General features: G+C 45.8%; 1 protein-coding gene across 1 annotated transcript in view; it reads right to left on the bottom strand.

Moving 5' to 3' along the window:
* Window positions 1–16,928, bottom strand: part of LOC144175047 (gonadotropin-releasing hormone II receptor-like) — a 201,703-nt gene that overhangs the window by 64,698 nt on the left and 120,077 nt on the right. Inside the window, exon 3 of the mRNA XM_077704085.1 lies at window positions 15,626–15,859. Within this exon, the coding sequence (XP_077560211.1) occupies window positions 15,626–15,859 (234 nt within the window). The remainder of the gene's footprint in view (window positions 1–15,625; window positions 15,860–16,928) is intronic.

Raw genomic sequence — 16,928 nt, 5'->3', positions numbered from 1 at the left:
GAGAGCCCAGAGGGAATAAAGGGGGGGCGCATAAAGAGAAGGGGGAGGCAAGCCACCTGGAGGCAAGAAACGAGGAGGCGGTAGGACTACGTGCGCTTCAAGCAACCAGCCAGGGGGACGCGGCCAAGCCATCGACCATGCCACCCGAGCCTGGGCGGCAGCGGGCCGACTTTCCACCGGCACCGTCATCCTAGGCGCACCACGAACCTATGTCTTCCTGGCTCCAGCAGAATCGGTCGGGCCCCAGCGGCCAACGTCCATGGCACGCTCCGTCGACGTTCGTCTCGACGGCCCCGAAAGGCTACGTTCGTGCCGAGCCTACCTGAGACATCCAGCGGCAGCGGCCACCAGCGGGTAGCCACCGCGCAAACAAGTCAGGGCTCGCGGAGTCCACGCGGTCCAAGGAGTGACCGCGCGCATCGAACGCCGGCACCGAAGCGAGAGGAGGACGGCTACTACTTCGGGTGCGACACGTCAGCGCCGACGACAGCGGAGTAGGCCAGTCCAGTAGGAACGCAGTCGTAAAGAACATCACTAGGGAGTTGTGGTACGAGGTGAATTAACTAAAACTTGATGTAAGCAGTGTATTTGAACTAATGGTGTAGGACTTTCTTGTAGAGATTTTTGGGTGTTAATTTGAATTGTACATTGAGATGTCAAGTTAGGCGTTTGAATGTTCCGTTTCTGTTTAGTGGATTTTTGTGGTAGTGTCCTTTTGGGGTTTTCCAAGTGTGCATTAAATGTGCGTTTTCTCAAACGCGTCAACGGCTTTCCTGTGTTCATCTCTCTGAGCTGGTAAAGACAACCTTACCATCGGTTCTCGTGACACTGAGTCAACATTCGGGTGGTGAGCATGGTAGCTTGCTCATGACATTCCACGCTGTATGGCAATTACTTCGATTAAGGGGTGAGCTCACTGGCAATTAAAAGAAATTATGTCTTGGAATAATGTTAACCAACCACCTTTTAGGTAGCCTTATCAGGATTTACTTCACCTGTTGTCCAGGTGATGCGCTTATAATTTTTCAAGACGAAATATTTAGGTCACTCGTTAGGTGAAAAAAATTGGCCGCGTATCCGCTCCTTTCGTTGCAAATGTCGACAAAACACGATAGTCGACTGTACCTCTGCCGTTTCGTTCCGCCCAAGGCAACATGGTATAGGTTTGCTCAAGTCAGTTTAAATTGGCCGCGTTCCACTGCTCCAAGTCGGGTGCCTCGATGCCAGTGCTGCCGTACGGCGGAAACGCGCGTGAATCGAGGCACCCTACTACAACATTTTTAGAACCACGTTGCCCTACTCCACGAGCGTTCCAAGTGGAACGTGGAAACTATCCAGTGGAACCTTTCGTTACCGTTGCCGTTTGATTTTTTAAATGGCGCCAGGTAGCGCCAGCAACAGCAAGCGACTGTTTTCTGCAGTTGATGTAGTATTTTATGTGCTATCCCAAAAACCAAGCGTCCTTGAATTTTTAATAAACCAACACTGAAATATCACTCATGTATTGATTTTGTGCCTTGTATTTGCGTAATATCCTGTTCTTGTCCAACAATGTTGACAAGTATGAACATTAACACCGGATTTGGACGTTTAGATTTGGCTGTGGGTATATAGGACTAATACGCAGTGTCTGTTTCCCTTTGGTCGGGTTGCTGAAATGAGTCAAAGGCAGGCAGACAGACATGCAGAAAGACCGAAATTTCTGCGTTCATGTAGCCGAAGAGAGAATATCGTCTTAAAAAAAACTAACCCCAGCTCCACCCAGTGCGAAGTCTGCTGAATGAGCGGAGCTGTGGCTCCTCTTTGTCGGCTCGCACGTGAAGGGACGCTCGCCCGACAACAGCAGCGCCTTCGCCGCGCAAATTCTACGGTTCTATCAAAGGAATCTACCGTTAAACGTCACTGATGGAATCCTTCCTCTCCTCTTCCTCCCCTGGTGGGACGAAGAAGGACTTGCTCCTGCGAGAAGACTACGCCCTCTATCGGTGGGTCAAAGAACCGGTATCTGCGAGGCCGCCGGCGGGTGTGGGAACCTGCTCCTACACTTACGTGGCACACGAACTTCGGCAGACGTACGAATAAGGTGTCCTGCGTCTGGCTGCTGGTTGCAATGCCTCGGTTTCGATCCTATAGACGGTATTCGTTGAAAAGTTTAGCGGTCAATTTCTTCGCTTGGCAACACTGGGAACGGCCACATACATGGCCGATGCGCCACGGATACGGCGCAGCGTGGGCCACTGCAGCCGCACGCCGAAGAAAAAAAAGACACCGGCGTGCGTCATCTGCTCCGTTCCAATCCGATTCTAAACTGTGGCGCCAACAGAGATGTTATTAATTGCACTCACAGTGAACTCGACGCAGTACTTTGTGTTCGGCGAAGGGTTCGTAGCGTGAAACGCAGTCATGTGTTTCACAGTCGTGCTTAGCTGGACAAGTGCCGCCATCCCGCGGCACTTGTGACGGCGCACCGTGGCCTCCGCGATTTGCTGCCGGCGGCAAATCGCGGAGGCCACAGGCGCACTCAAATGGTTGCACGGTGGAGAAGAGGGGTGCCTGATCTGCGGGCCGTGCGCACAACGTCGCCTAGCAACAGACGCTTGGCCACAGATATGGCGGCGCACACTTGGTTGCCTGCATGGATTCCACGCAATTGAATACCGAGGATATTTTACCACCGGTCTTAGCCTTGACATCACCTTCTTAGGGCAGGCGCATTTCCAAGGAAAGGGCAATTTTTGACGTCAGCGCTAAGCTACCCCTTGGCCAGGAGCAACCAGAAAGCCTCTTATGGATTCAAAGCCTTCCAGTACTGTTGTTTCTTATATAAAAAAAGTAAAGTGCGGGAAACGTTTGCTGTAAGGCCGGGTTCAGACTGTTGCCGCAACTGCCGTATTAACTTTAGGAATGACGTCATTTCACGTCTCAGCCAACCGAACCACGCCGCATGCCGATCTTTTGCGTCCATAGATCCCGATATGGCTTTTGCGTCGGTACTCTGAAGATAGCCTAAGAAAGAAATTACCATCTCTTCTCAAAGAAAGGTGAGAGAAGGGCAAAAGCTAAAAGTGCGTTCAGGCATTGCTGAAAGCGCCTCACATGGATCGTCAATCCTCCAAAAACCCAAATCGAAAACTAATAACGAACCCATAAGACGATTATGAAGCTCTAAGTAAATTCATATACTAAATATCTAAATGTATACCGATAGGTGATTCATGAAATAACGGTATACTATCGTACTTCTTCGTCATCGATTCGTGTATTGGCTTACCTAAAACCGTGCTTTTTTCGCAGTTTTCAAGTAAAATGTATGACATAACGGAAGCCCGCTTCAACGGACGCAAGTTGTATTCTAAGCTCTTATCCGAGCTTTTTTCTTGAACAACCGGTTCATGGGGAAATGCGTTAGTTTTTTGACCGAATGCCATCTGTCCGACTACGAAAGCATTCGATTTTTTAAAGTTAGGAGCACTCGTCCAAGGGCATGACAATCAAAGAAATCGTAGCAAAAAGTACGTCTAGGAAGGTGCAAGCTGACCGTGTGGGCCACTCCGTGGCGTGATGGGAACACGGGTAATGCATTACCGATGGCTGGTATCCGAGGGCCTTCGGTGTTTTCGCACGACGCCGCTGTCGGGACACGACGCGGAACAATACGTTTCAAGCACAGAAATGAGTCTGAACACTCAGGCCATGCCTGGTTTCTGCGATACTACAGCCCCTGTCTTTTTTTATTGCTTTCCCTGTCTCACCACCGAAAGTGTTCGCCTAGCTGAAGGATAACTTAACTGCGGGATGGTGGAAACGCTATTTGTCAACTTTAATATCTGGCTCCCAGAGTCCGGAGAATGTAGGCTTAGCTTTTGGCCGGGCTTGGCTGTTTTCATAAATCCATTCTCTTATTGCTCATGTTTTTCTGTTGTACCTCCTTCGTTCTCTTCCCAACAGCAATACATCCAATAATTGTTGAATAAAATGATTGCGCTAAAAAGGGACACGGACGGAGTGTGGACAGACACACACGGAATCATTTTATTCAACAATGGAGTACCAATGTGCCCAGGACGCTATACATCTAATAATATTGTGTCGGATTGGCCAAACAACAGTCGCTCGGCTTCATTACCTCATGTTTAAGCCGTAAGGTAAGCTTTTCTATTCCTCGAACATCTAGTGCTCAATGCGGGCAGGTCATGTGTTACTGCGCCTGAATGTGTGTGGGCTTTACATTACGCGCTGACCGTTGCCTTCGGACACGGACAGGGCTTGGTTTCATGATGAAGTCTTCCCATGGGAAACTAACAGCTACACGAAACGTGGACCTGGCCCTTAATCAGCTATTATCTGCTGGTATGTTTCTATTCAATGGTATAGACACGAAAAAAAATGAATGTCATACGTAAAATTCAAAATTCCACATTATGGACATCTAGTGAAAGCCAATACCACTACATTCTTCCCATTGATCGAGATGATATGTATCAAAAGAATTTGTTTGGAATAAACAGCAGCTCTGTATTGAATTTGAATCGCTGAATTGAAATGATTGATTCAGATGATGTTTAACCCGCCGATGCTACACACGCGATGAGGCGCGCTTTACTAGGTGGCTCCGGGTTCACTTGAATCACCTTTAACGTGCGCCTATATCTCGAACACACGCGCGTTTTCGCTTTTACATCACATCAGAAAAGCGGCAGCCGCAGCCACGAATTAAACCCCCCTCGTTGTGCTCAGCCCCGCAGTGCCTTAGCCATTGAGACACCGCGGCGGGTTATTGAACCGAACAGAAAGTTTGGGTCTTTTTTACAAGAACCCTGGAAAAGCTAATTAAATTACTGGAATTACAAGGAATACTTTTTCTGCGTTTCTGTGTAAATACGGATGAGTGTCCCTCTGTGGGTCACCGTTGGTTCATCGCCGATATCAGCGCGAGCGCAGAATTGCATATATGAGGAAATTAAAATGCCTTTGCCACACCGGAAGCTTATGGCCTTGAGCTGCGAAATGCCTTCTGCTAAGGAAGTAGTCTAACCACTCTACTTATAGTTTTAATTATCCTTATTGCACGTGCGAATACCTCTTACTGATATGAAACCTTGGACTACAATAACAAGACATTTACTTGCACAAACTGTAAACTGAAGCACGCTCAATACGATGCAACACTTTGGTGCCGTGATTGATCCGTATGCCTAACGCAAACGCTCACATTGTTCGCGGAGAGAAGGCTCAGTAATACAGGTCGCTTCCCATTCCCGCCCATCTTTCGATACTGCCGCACGCTGTAGGATTCAATGCCTATGAAAAGGCCGCAGGGGTTGCCGGAGTTTGTGATGACAGGAGCGAACCGATCTTCAGAGGTTGTGTCACCTCTAGGTTTCCAGAGTGTGCTGCAGAACTTTGCAAAGGGACAGTGGATCGCCATGTAAACGAAAGCAGGCGTTTTTTCTTCGGCTTGATTGCACGAGCCGCAGCGGAGAAAACATGTAACAGATACTGCGATAGCATGAAGCCATGCTTTATCAGGTGCCGTAGATGGAGGCAATTAAAATTGTAATTATTGCAGAAGCTTCCTGCGCCCGCAATTAACCCCACAACACACTACTATCTGCACTCCGCTCACGACGAATTCTGTAGCTTTACCAACATTGACGTTGATAGGTGAATGAGGCACTCCCGCTAATTCGTTTTAGGCGAATTCAATAATAGGAACGGCCCAACTAGTCGCAGATTGTCCACACGGACAATTGCGAGATTGACATAAGGGTGATGCATATACAATTTGCATTGGGACGTAAAGATATCAGCGAAATTTTATCACCACTGAAACCTCTTTCACCTCAGTTTCCTACAACTTCCGTGATACGCAGAGATGGCACCTGGAGCAGCCGTACAGCCTATATTTTAGGATTTATATATACTCGAAAATGAACGTCCGGCTGCAAGAATATGGTGCCGCAAGGAAAAATGTCACGTGCTCGCTGTATTCGTCGGTGAAAGCACGAGGAACGAAAATAACTTCCACTTCCCTCAGCAGTCCCCATCACCCCAGCACCAATAACCTGTCCATCAACATTTATGCAGAGCGTCACAAGCCATTTTACAATCTGGTACATATCTTTTTTGTATGTTTTTTGTAATGTCGCCCCTTATATAATGTGCCTCCGGGGACCTGTAAATAAAATGAAAAGAAATGAAATGAGCGGTGGAACAGCTGGTCAACGACCGCGGAAGTGATCTGAACTCTCCCGCAGGGTTCCACACGATGCGCAAGTTTTTCATTCGACACAGCACAGGGATTCCGTATGGGCATCAGCTGAGCATCGCTTTAGCATAGAAGGTGGCATGTTCGCCATTATGAGAGTGAAGCCATCTGGTGACAACTTCGGCAAGCCTGTTGAGATATAGAACAAATTTTAAATTCGATGTACCAGTAAGAGCCAATACGACTGATCAAGCTAAACAGCCAATATGTTTGTAACTGTGCACACGTCCTGTATTTCTCGCTCACTCTTTTGTCGAATAAACTATTTTTTTGGTTTGTTGTTTACTAAGATGACGTCTTGTGCAGTAACTGCAAAGTAACTTTAACTGTGGGAACGTTTTGAAAAGTTAAAAGTGTAACACACCACTTTCACTTCGTAGGAAATTATAACTTTAACAGTGCTAATTTTTTTGGCAAACGGCTCCATTTTTGTTATCATAAACGGGGCCAGGGGTGTTGTGACGCACAAACACTGGGTTCAGTCATGCACTGCTTTGAAGTTTGGAGTGCGTGAAATAACAATAAAAACTCCGGAGCAGGTTGCGCAACCCGCGTCCCGAGAATCACACATAGCCTGTTTCCCGATATGCATAGCGAGTGAAGACTCAGCAATAAAATGATTAATGCGACAGCATGAATTAGAACGATTCTGAATTGGGGCTCACGGGCGAATTACGCGGTGGCCCTTACGGTAAGGGTCTTTAGCAAGGGGCGTGCACTAACCCAGACGAACAAGCGTGTACGTTTGGAAACGCCCCCCGAGGTAATGCATCTTAGTGTAAATCACACTCAGAGACTCAGAACAGAAGTTGACGCCATGTCCGCCGAAAGCTGTAGTCGACAAGCCATGTGATTAGGATGATTGAGTTAGAGAAAAAAAATGTTCATGTCGTGAGTCCAGCGGTTGTCCTTTGATAAAAAAAAACACAATTTAGATATTTGCCGTTCATCCATATCTGTCTGATCCTTTAGAACAGATAACCCGCCAGGTATAATAGCCTGGGCGAGTTTGCTGAAGCCTTGCTTCGGATATGTTCCGTGTCATGTACGCCTAGGCACATATGAAAAACAGCCACGGCGTGTCTTCGGTTGTTCATATTTCCAGCTAAGCTCATACCTACAAACCTAGGCAAAGTTTTTCTTCGTCTTACTTCAGAAAACAGGCCACAAAAGTGCATGACAATCATGATGAATATAATGAGGTTCGTAATAAATATCCCTAATTTTATATTGCTGCACGCGTGGACTCCTCGCCATGGCGTAGTTATCTACGCTTATCATGTAGGCTACGAGAAACAGCTTAGTAAGGGCAACTTACCCGTGGTCTGCATGATTTATAAGTTGTTCCTGTTCAAAGCGATTTAACATGGCCTGAACCCCTCCGTCCTTCCTGCTCACGAAAACACGGCTTCAGAAGCAGTGGGGCCAGAATTCCACCCCTAAAACATAAGATGTACTTGCACAATGTTGAAGTTACGAAACACTGAATGACCCGTTACGCAGAAATGGGGCGCCCAGCGTCGACGCCACCTAAGGATGGCCTTGAAACTCGGTGACACAGAAAATAGAAAAATCAAACAAAATAATTAAGCACGGCTGGGATTTGAGCCCGGCATCAGCAGAATCCGGCCTTCCTATGCTTTCCTGGACAATCGCCGAACCTTGGTGGAAGCTAACATAAGGTGCGCCTAGTGAATGCGGCGTGGGCTTCAACTTAAAAACGTATGTTATAGAGATATGTTGAGACATAGAGTAATTTCAGCCTGCTAATTACACAAGTAGCAAAGCACGTTCGCTCTAATAGCAGATCTGTAGAGCTTAGAAGTAGGGAAAACAATTAAGGAAACAAAAACCGCAATAAAACAATCCTCCTGCGTGCGTACGCGCCTATAGCCTATCTTTAATGATGCATTCAAAATGCTTTCTAATCGGTATAAATTTCGTATGTACAGGACCCTGCAATAAATAAGATCTTTGTTTCTTCCAGTGATGTTAGGCTGACCTTCTGATTGAGTATGTTGAATATTATAAAAAGAACGATAATTCCGCAAACGGGGAACGACCGGTGCCATGTGTTGCAAAAAGCGTGATTCACCAAGCTTCTTATTTATCCTAAGAAACAAATTAAAGCAACAGAATCGGAAAGGACAATGACGATGGTAATGAAATGACAACCGCAGCACTGGAAAAAAATCTGTACCTGGGTGCTGTCTCTAGTCTGATGGTCTCCGAAGCATATACTTTGGTGAGAGCTGTACATTGTGGTCAGTCACGGAGGTACGCCTCAAAAGAACGTTCAAGAGACACAGAAATGCCGAATGAGAAGCAAGGAAGCAGGAACAATTGCTGCCGATATGAAACCACCTGCTTTCGACAGCAACCTAATCGTTACAGCGTGAAGGTAACACCCCAGCAGGGTTGCCAGGTACTAAAAACAAAAGTCACTGGGAAATTGCCGAAAGTACCCACAAAACTCCGCGCCTGGAACTCAACGTCGGAAAAGGAGCGAGAGAAATCGCGATTTTGAGCAAAGCGATGCTAGTAGTTCTTTTTCTTTTGATGGTCAGGCTGCGTAGAAAAAAAAAGGTGAAATTTTAAGTGTCGTAACTGCACCATAAATATCATTCATTTGCTATGGATCTTAAACATAACAGTCGTTCCCCAATGTCTCCTAAGAACACAGGTACCACAGAAAGTGTGCCTGAAGGCCGGCCCGTCTGTGGCCGCTCTCTAACACGTCCCGGCAGCATTCAAGTTCTGGAAGACACTGATCATACATAGGTCCGGCAACATTCGGACCCCAGTACTTCGGTATTTCTCCGGCCGCCATTCTTCAGACACACAATGGAAGTACCCGGCTGCCAGATATTCAGTTTACTTTCGGCGATCGGTGGTCAGAAAAACAACGGCTGACGTTGTTTTTCTATAGTTTTCTACGGATTCTGAGCTTTGCGATGGAAGTAGATCCGTGAGCGAACAAGTCCTTTTCCAGAACCGTGTGTTCTATCGCTTGGCTTGATGTGTTCTGACTGCCTTTTTGCGTATCAACTGAGTTCTTGACCTCGATTCATGTGTCGATGAAGAAAGAACCTGCATTAAAATGGATATAATCAGGAGAATACTTTATATAGATCATGGGCGAGCATCCAGCGATGGCAGGTGTTAGAGCGGAAAAATGTAAAGCCCTTCCACTACCGTAAAGATTTTAGACCAGCGAAGCAGTACTGATGGATAACTGTGTTGAGGTATGTATGATGGTTGAATAAAACCTAAAAGGGCTCGATTTTTATTCCAGCTGGCGAATTTGAGGTTATAGGTTTCCCTCCTGTAGATGCCCACTCATAGAGTTCTATTCCAAAGGGGAAACTTGAGATTGTCCTTTGCCCTCCCGTATATACCCATTCTTAGAGTTTTATTCTAGTGGGAAAACATGGTGTTGTCCGTTTCCCTCTCGTAGAAGCCCGTGCATTGTGAGAAGACGGTAATTTCACAGTATTTACAACTTAAGTGGGAACTGCGCAATTGTGAAAAATAGGGAAATCTCGGCGTGATTTTAGAGCCCCAATAGCGTCTCACTTTTATGTAATTTTTCCGGAATAGTTTCGATAAACCAAGAGTTTACAGCCACTTTTTCAGTCGCTTGCTCCACAGACATCCAGATATATGGACTGCGGAGGGAGCTTCTGCAGCGTTTAAAACTTCAATGTGAACTGACTCATTATGAAGAGTAAATTAACTTCAGTGTAATGATACATTCGTCTCAGCGCCAAACTGAGTATTATTTTTTCCAAGATACCCACAATAGTTTGAGAGTTGCTGAGCAGTTTACATTAATTAGCGTTGGAGAAAAAATGCTTCTAAGCGGCTGTGTTGAAAGACGCAGGTTTGGTCAAGCAAGTCATAAACACCTCCACCGTAAGATAGACGGAATGTGTAAACCGACCGTGACGATTTCTCTGCGGCATGAAGGCGGAAGGGAGAATGTGCTAACACAAGCACGAATCCCCTGCTGCAATGTTATGTGCAGCAAACATAGCGCGCAGAGCAGGACAAGGCAAGCGCATCAATGAAAACAAAACTCCCGTCTTGTTCTTCGTGTATGCTTGTGGCCAGTGTTGTACGGAACGGCGTTCCAAGAAACGGTGTTCCTGGAACTAGTTCCTTTTTGGAGGAGCGGAGGAACACCACCGTTCCATTAAGGGTCATGGAACTGTAACAGTAACTCGTTAGGTTTTTGAAAGAACGGAAGGAACGGCGTTCCTTTTGAAAGCGTTACATGACGAATTGGCTGGTTTTGATGCCAGGGCTCGAGTACAAAACTCCACAAGTCGCTAATGTGTTTCTCTTCCTATAAGCTGGCCAATTTGCCCACCCTTCAGCGGAACATGCTTCCTCAAAAGTCAGAGGCAGAAGAATAACCATGCAGCAGGCAGCAGCTTGTGCTTGCTTTCATGCTGGTTGAGCTTACGCGGCGTTCGACGGGTGAATATCGCAGCCGCGAGAATTGTTTTCACCTTCCATCGTTTGTCTGGGGAGGCCAGAATGCTCGTCTGGCCGATAGAATTGTTCTCTGCCGGGGAAAGTCCGAGTGGCGCTGCAGGTACCTTGCGAAACCACCGTAAATTGTCAGGGGTAATTACCTCATTAGTGCACGCGAGGCGCGGGTGTGTTGTTGTCGAGGGAGTTGCTCTCGATGTTTGGTCATTCGAAAGGTGACCGGAATTGCTGGGTAACCCGGCCACCGGGAATTGTTTGGGATTATAGGTGGTTTGGAAACCTCAAAGGAAAGCGCGAACTCGTCGTTGCCAGTTGCTTAATCCCAATGTTTAAGCTATCATGGATCGAGACAGTTCTATGCGAGATAAGGCGATCCGCGACATAAAGACAGAGCTGGCTGCGGTGACAGAGCGATCAAGGGCAGAATTTGCCACCTCGACTGCGCCCGAGAATTTGTTTTCCTTTGGGGAGCAAACCCTTCCCGACGGGGTACAGGGTGAGCTTTCGCAGTACCTGCTTGTACGAGTTTACTTCCGGCTGCCGTAGATGAACTTCGAGGAACGGAACCAACTTTTCTTCAAGTACAATACGTCGGTACCCTCAAGCGCCTCCGTGGAACGGCTCTTGAACATTTCCAACGAAGTGTTGACGAAAAAACGGGTTCGTCTGTCTGACTACAACATCAAGATATAACTCTTCCAACAGAGGACTTTACTTAGTAGCGAATGTTGAATCGGGAATTTTTTTCTCACTAATTTTCTTCACATTTTTTCATTCATTCTACGTTTTTCTTTCTTCTGCATATCCTATAACGTTGTTATGTACTTAACTTCTTTTCTGCTTGTATAGCCGAATAATATCTCGTTTCTGTACCAAAGTGGGCGTTTTCTTGTTGTCTCTTTTCTTTTTCTTGTTTCCTTTACTTTATAGGGTAGCACTTTGTGTCCGACTATATTTTTATAGTGTGTTTTTTTACGCACGCGATTAGGCTCCGTGCTATTTCCTGTGCTTTTCCGTTATGCATATTTCAAACCCCGTAATAGATTCGTGTGTCACGTTCACATACTTGGCTCTCTTTGGTTGTTTTCTTTATATACTAACCTGACTGTGTTTAGCATACTTTGTAATTCTTGTGCGTGGATTTCTTGTGCGTAGATTTCGTGCGTGACTAGGCTGTTGACTTTTATTTTTTTTTCTTGTTATCATCTTCCGACCTACACCTTGATTGCGAACCTCGTAGTGATTACTTGTTCTGCTGTGCCTATTTAGTCGAACATTTGTGCTGATGATCCGTAAGGCTTCACTTTTGTAACCCCCTTACTAAATTCCCTGCAAAGGGGCCTGTAAGGTAATTTAAATAAACTGTAATATTAAATTAAGATTCATTGAAGTCCTACGTATTGTTCCTTTCGACGGCGTTTCTTATGCAAGACATTTAATTACGTTCCTGCATGTGAGTAACTTACTCTTTTCGTACCTGAAGTGCAGTAACCTTACTGCGCATTTGTAAGAACGAAGTGGGAAGTGTCACATGTGTTGCACCTTTAATAAACGAGCTCCAAAATCGCAGTTAGACATGTCTGGAGTTTGTCCGGTGCTCCCTGAAAAAAACTTGTCTAGGAGCGTTTCTTTGGAATCTTTTTTTCTCCAGATAAACTGCTGCTGGCGGTGTTCATATTCCGATAATATACGCAGTTCGATGTGAGTTTTAAATTTCTCACCTAATTTTGCCTGAGGATTCCCAAACCATAATTTCAATTAAAAAAAACGAAATGTAACGTTAATGTATCGACACGTTCCAATGTTCGACGTGGAACTGGAAGGGTTCCTTTCGCAATGAAAGAACTTGTAACGGGAACTCGTTTCAAAATTGGGAAGGAACGAGCTTTCGTTCCTGTTTTAGAGGAACGTGTACAACACTGCAAGTTGTGGCACCGTTACTTCATCTTTCGCTGCTATCGGCATTGGCTTCTCGCCATATGACGCGTTTCAAAATACATAATCAGCAAGGGAACTGGTAAGCGAACGTAAACCCACTAAGTTTCCGGGAACGGAGCCTGGACGTTTCTCGGATGTTCAGCGGTAAGCTGATGTGGGTCTTTCAAGTAGTCATTCGTTCATTTGCTTCTAAAGTGTAAGCATTCTTTGTACTCCACTGTACCAACCATGCAGCACCTTGCATGTGCGTAAAAGTACATAATTGGAGGGAAGCTTAAAAACTTCGGAGGTTGCGTAGGAGAGCTAACGCTCTAGTAAACGATTCTCAGTATTTTAAAGCAGAAGCTTTCTTGGTGGGACGATGGTGTTTGGTCAAGGAAGTAATCCATTTATCCGTTGAGCCGCAGGTCGATCGAAAAGCTCTAATAAGCTCTCTGGACCCACGGCGCGAGCTTGAAACCACAATTACAGCGTGTAAAAATTGTTGCTTCGAAATTGTGAGAAAAGAACAGTTCTAGATAAGACAATACTACACGCATCGATCACAAAGAAGGAGTATAATAGTGGATCTTTATCTCATGAACCACGTATCGGTATACATTAGGATGGTTCGTAGATGCGTTTACTTAGTGCGCGTGAAATCGCCGCATGGGCTTCGTTCTTTGTTGGCGATTTGGATCTGTGCAGGTTTGAGGATCGATTGGACGCACTTTTAACAAAAGCTTGATGCTCTGTAAGCTTTCGCGCCACTCTAACCTTTATGTAGGAAGGCGTGGTAATTTTTTTTCTGTACATTTTTAAAAGACGACAGTCTTTATTGGGCTACTTTATTCCAAAACTTTTAGCCTGTCTTTCTGAATGTCTTTTGTCTGCCTGTACCGTGTGCGGCCACCTGGCCAAATCTGCAAACATTCTGAAATAAGAAGTTTATATAGGGAAAACCTCTGCAAACAACTAAACATTTTTGAGAACAAAGGAACCATCGCACACGTATGAGGCATTACATCTACACAAAACTGGTAGTGGCAGTGTTCTTTTAATTGAAAATAGGTGTGTACAAGATCCTTGCGAGAGGAAATTTTAACAAAATGCGCGTTAAAACAATATTTTGACCCGAAAATACAACAAGCCCACGCAAGGAAGTAGAGACCTCCCGGCGGCATTAGAAATACAAGAGTAATAAAAGGTCCCTCTACATGGCGCGCGAGGAATGCAACGCTGGAAAATTGAATTGGCTGGAGAAACCTCCAGCGTGTTTATCGTAGGAAGACCGAAACGGGAAGGGAAGAGCGTGAGGTGGTTGTGGAAAGAAGAGGGGCATGTACGTGGTAGGAGGGGCAGAAGGGCTGAAGGGCTGAAGACTGACGTCTTTCGGAGACGTTTTAAGCGAAGGGAGCGTACACGCGGCCACTTTTTTTTCACCATCTCAGGGTTCCTACGTGTCGTTTCTGTGGTCTGTTGGCACGGCAACTCCACCGCCCTCTTCTATGCTCTTTCCATTTTTCCCATGCCTTCATCATCCCTACACTTATCCCTCCATATGGGCAATACCATGCGTCCCAGCGCGAATGTCACCCTAAGTGGCCCAGAGAAAAGAAAGCACCTCATTGTACTAGTGGAATTTTCAGGGGAATCTACTGCGGCTGAATGACAAAGGGAGGGGTGGGGATACAGATTTCCGTGGTATTTACCCCAGGACATGACGATATCCTCCCGTTTCTACAATACGCTGCGCGGACAAGTATACATCACATCGACTATCTGCATCCGTTTTTGTTATAGAGGAGAAAAAATGATCGGAAGCAAAAGCGAATTCGTATAGCATTCCCCAAAGCCGGTTAATTCCCTATTCCTTAAAGAAATGCTCTTTCTCCTGTAATGAATTACTTCTAGCATTACGTTATGTAGTGCATTCAGCTCCAACAGACAGCACTGCACTGCACACAACAAAGAGCTATTTTATCAGCCTCTTTAACCATTATTACAAGAATCTCTCAATGAACACTCCCTTTCCACATTGCCGAATCTCCTTACAGCCTTCTTCACAACTAATAACGCCCATTTTTTAACTTTCTTCTTCTAAACTTGACGATCGCACTAGTGCATGCTATCTCAAGCGCATAGACTCCGACAACAGCAATGCTCGCTCCACGCTATTCATAAAATTACTCCCGCTTGCATTGTGCGCTCGACGCGGAAGACTCTTTCTTTTTACTTCTTCTTGTCTGATTGTTTCTGCCCTCACGTTTAAACACGGCGCCAAACTTCCTAAAGATGTCTTTCATGCCTTGCGGAATAAAGTTCCCCCATAAATAATTACTCCGGAGCTACAACAACAAAAAACAAGAAGGAACTTGGCGATGCAGGTACTTCAAACCAACAGCAAAAAAAAAAAAAAAAGACGGAATAACTTAGCGGTGCTAGTTCTCTGGTTTATCTTTTGTGGTCTGAATTTGAACTTTATCTCTTGTTCTATGAAATCTGCAACGCTTTCATTTGATAAGCGCCACAAATGTGAAACAGATAAATGGTAAGCAAACCCTGCTCGACGAGCGACGGAAGCGACGTGAACACCATCTGCCACTGGAATAATGCTGTACGTTACTTTGGGTGGTTTCAGGCTGAAATACCCCATTAGAAATTGTAGTTGGTTCCTACTCAAGTGCTAGGCCCACCGCCTCGAGATAAACAAGAGCATTGGAGCGCTGATCTCTCAAACGAGAGTATTATGATGGGCGTTTTGAAATTTTCATAGGTATTGCTTTTAGCTGAAAATCATTCCAGCCACCTCGTTATTGAATGAAGATTAATTTCCTGCATTACACACATCCGTGTAGTGAAGCGTGCTTTACATGGAGTTCCACGATAGGACGGCCGAAGGCGTGAGTTCCTGGTAGTCCGCCATATCTAGCCGTGGCTTACCTGAACGAAGATGAACAGCTGCGGCAGGGCGAACAGGAAGGCGAGCGTCCAGGAGGCAGCCAACATGGCCTTGGCACGATGTAGGCCCGAGCCAGATTCGAGCGGGCGACATATGGCCACGTATCGATCGTAGCTCATCGAAGTCAAGATGAACGTGGTAGAGGCTAGGGTCACCATCTGCACGTACACCACCGCTTTGCAGCCCGCTGCACCAAGCACCCAGCCGCCGGAAATCTGCGTCGGGGATCGAAATGACAGATGTGAGCCGGTGGTGCCTAGGATTAAACTGTGGATCAGGAACAAATGAATGCCAGGAAATGTAATCCAAATAAATGAATGCGAACTAGAATAACGGTTGCTAATAGACTACGGTCGATGCAGCGTAACTTTTCACTTGCACCTTTCTACACTCTCCGGTTAAAAACGACAATAAATGCAGCTGCAACTCATCTCACTGGAAACATCATTCCACACATTCATAGTGTTGTATCAAGCTGGCACATTTGAATAATGGAGGATGCGTAAGAAATCATCTCTTTTCCAGCTGAAAACTGAACTGGGGATATCACTCGTTGCGGTAGATTCATTAAATACTCTAGACGATGAAGGCAGAACAAAAAACTTGTACGAGTCGTGTGATGATTCTTTTGAGCACACTTCATTATCTAGTGTATTTTCTGCGATGGCTAGTTTCTTCGCTTTAAGAAATGCTCACAACGTAGTGTGTATTAGATTTGTATTTGAGAGTGACGTAAGATTTCCAGAGCTTGGTCTGCGAAGTGCCTTTAACCACTACGTTTTAACTGCGTAGTTTTTGTGCCCTGTCATCAACGGCGTCCGCCATAGCTAAAACACAAGCTACATTTAATGAGACAGAAAAATGGGAGAATAATTTGACAAATTACCTGTCTAGTGCATCGTTTTTTCGAAACCGCCGGCTTGAATTAAAGTATGAATCCTTTGCAGCAGGCCCGGCCAAAATTGCACTAGCTGGTGCACGATCGTAATCAACATGCGCAGCTGCAAAAAAACCAGGACATTGTTTTGATATTATTCAATGTTGTTCATGGCGCAGACGTGACCGCATGCTCCGTGAAGCCCCTAGACGACTGCCGAATTGGCTGCGGCCCAAGGAGATAGCACGACGCGCCGTCGGGGAAGTCATGGTAGCCGACGTTTACACTTCCAACCCCTTCAAAAGACGAAAAAAAGGTATGCCGCACTATACACTGTCCTGCAACTCAAGCCCGCAAACATTGTCCACACCTTGAAGAACAGAGAGCAGAAAAAGTAGAAAAAAATG

This window comes from Haemaphysalis longicornis, unplaced genomic scaffold (genome assembly GCF_048455015.1).
Source record: "Haemaphysalis longicornis isolate Haplotype H1 unplaced genomic scaffold, Haemaphysalis longicornis Haplotype H1 scaffold_3, whole genome shotgun sequence".
In the NCBI taxonomy this organism is placed as follows: domain Eukaryota; kingdom Metazoa; phylum Arthropoda; class Arachnida; order Ixodida; family Ixodidae; genus Haemaphysalis; species Haemaphysalis longicornis.
Note: the sequence above shows the minus strand (reverse complement) of the source record. Positions and strands in the feature narration are given on the sequence as shown.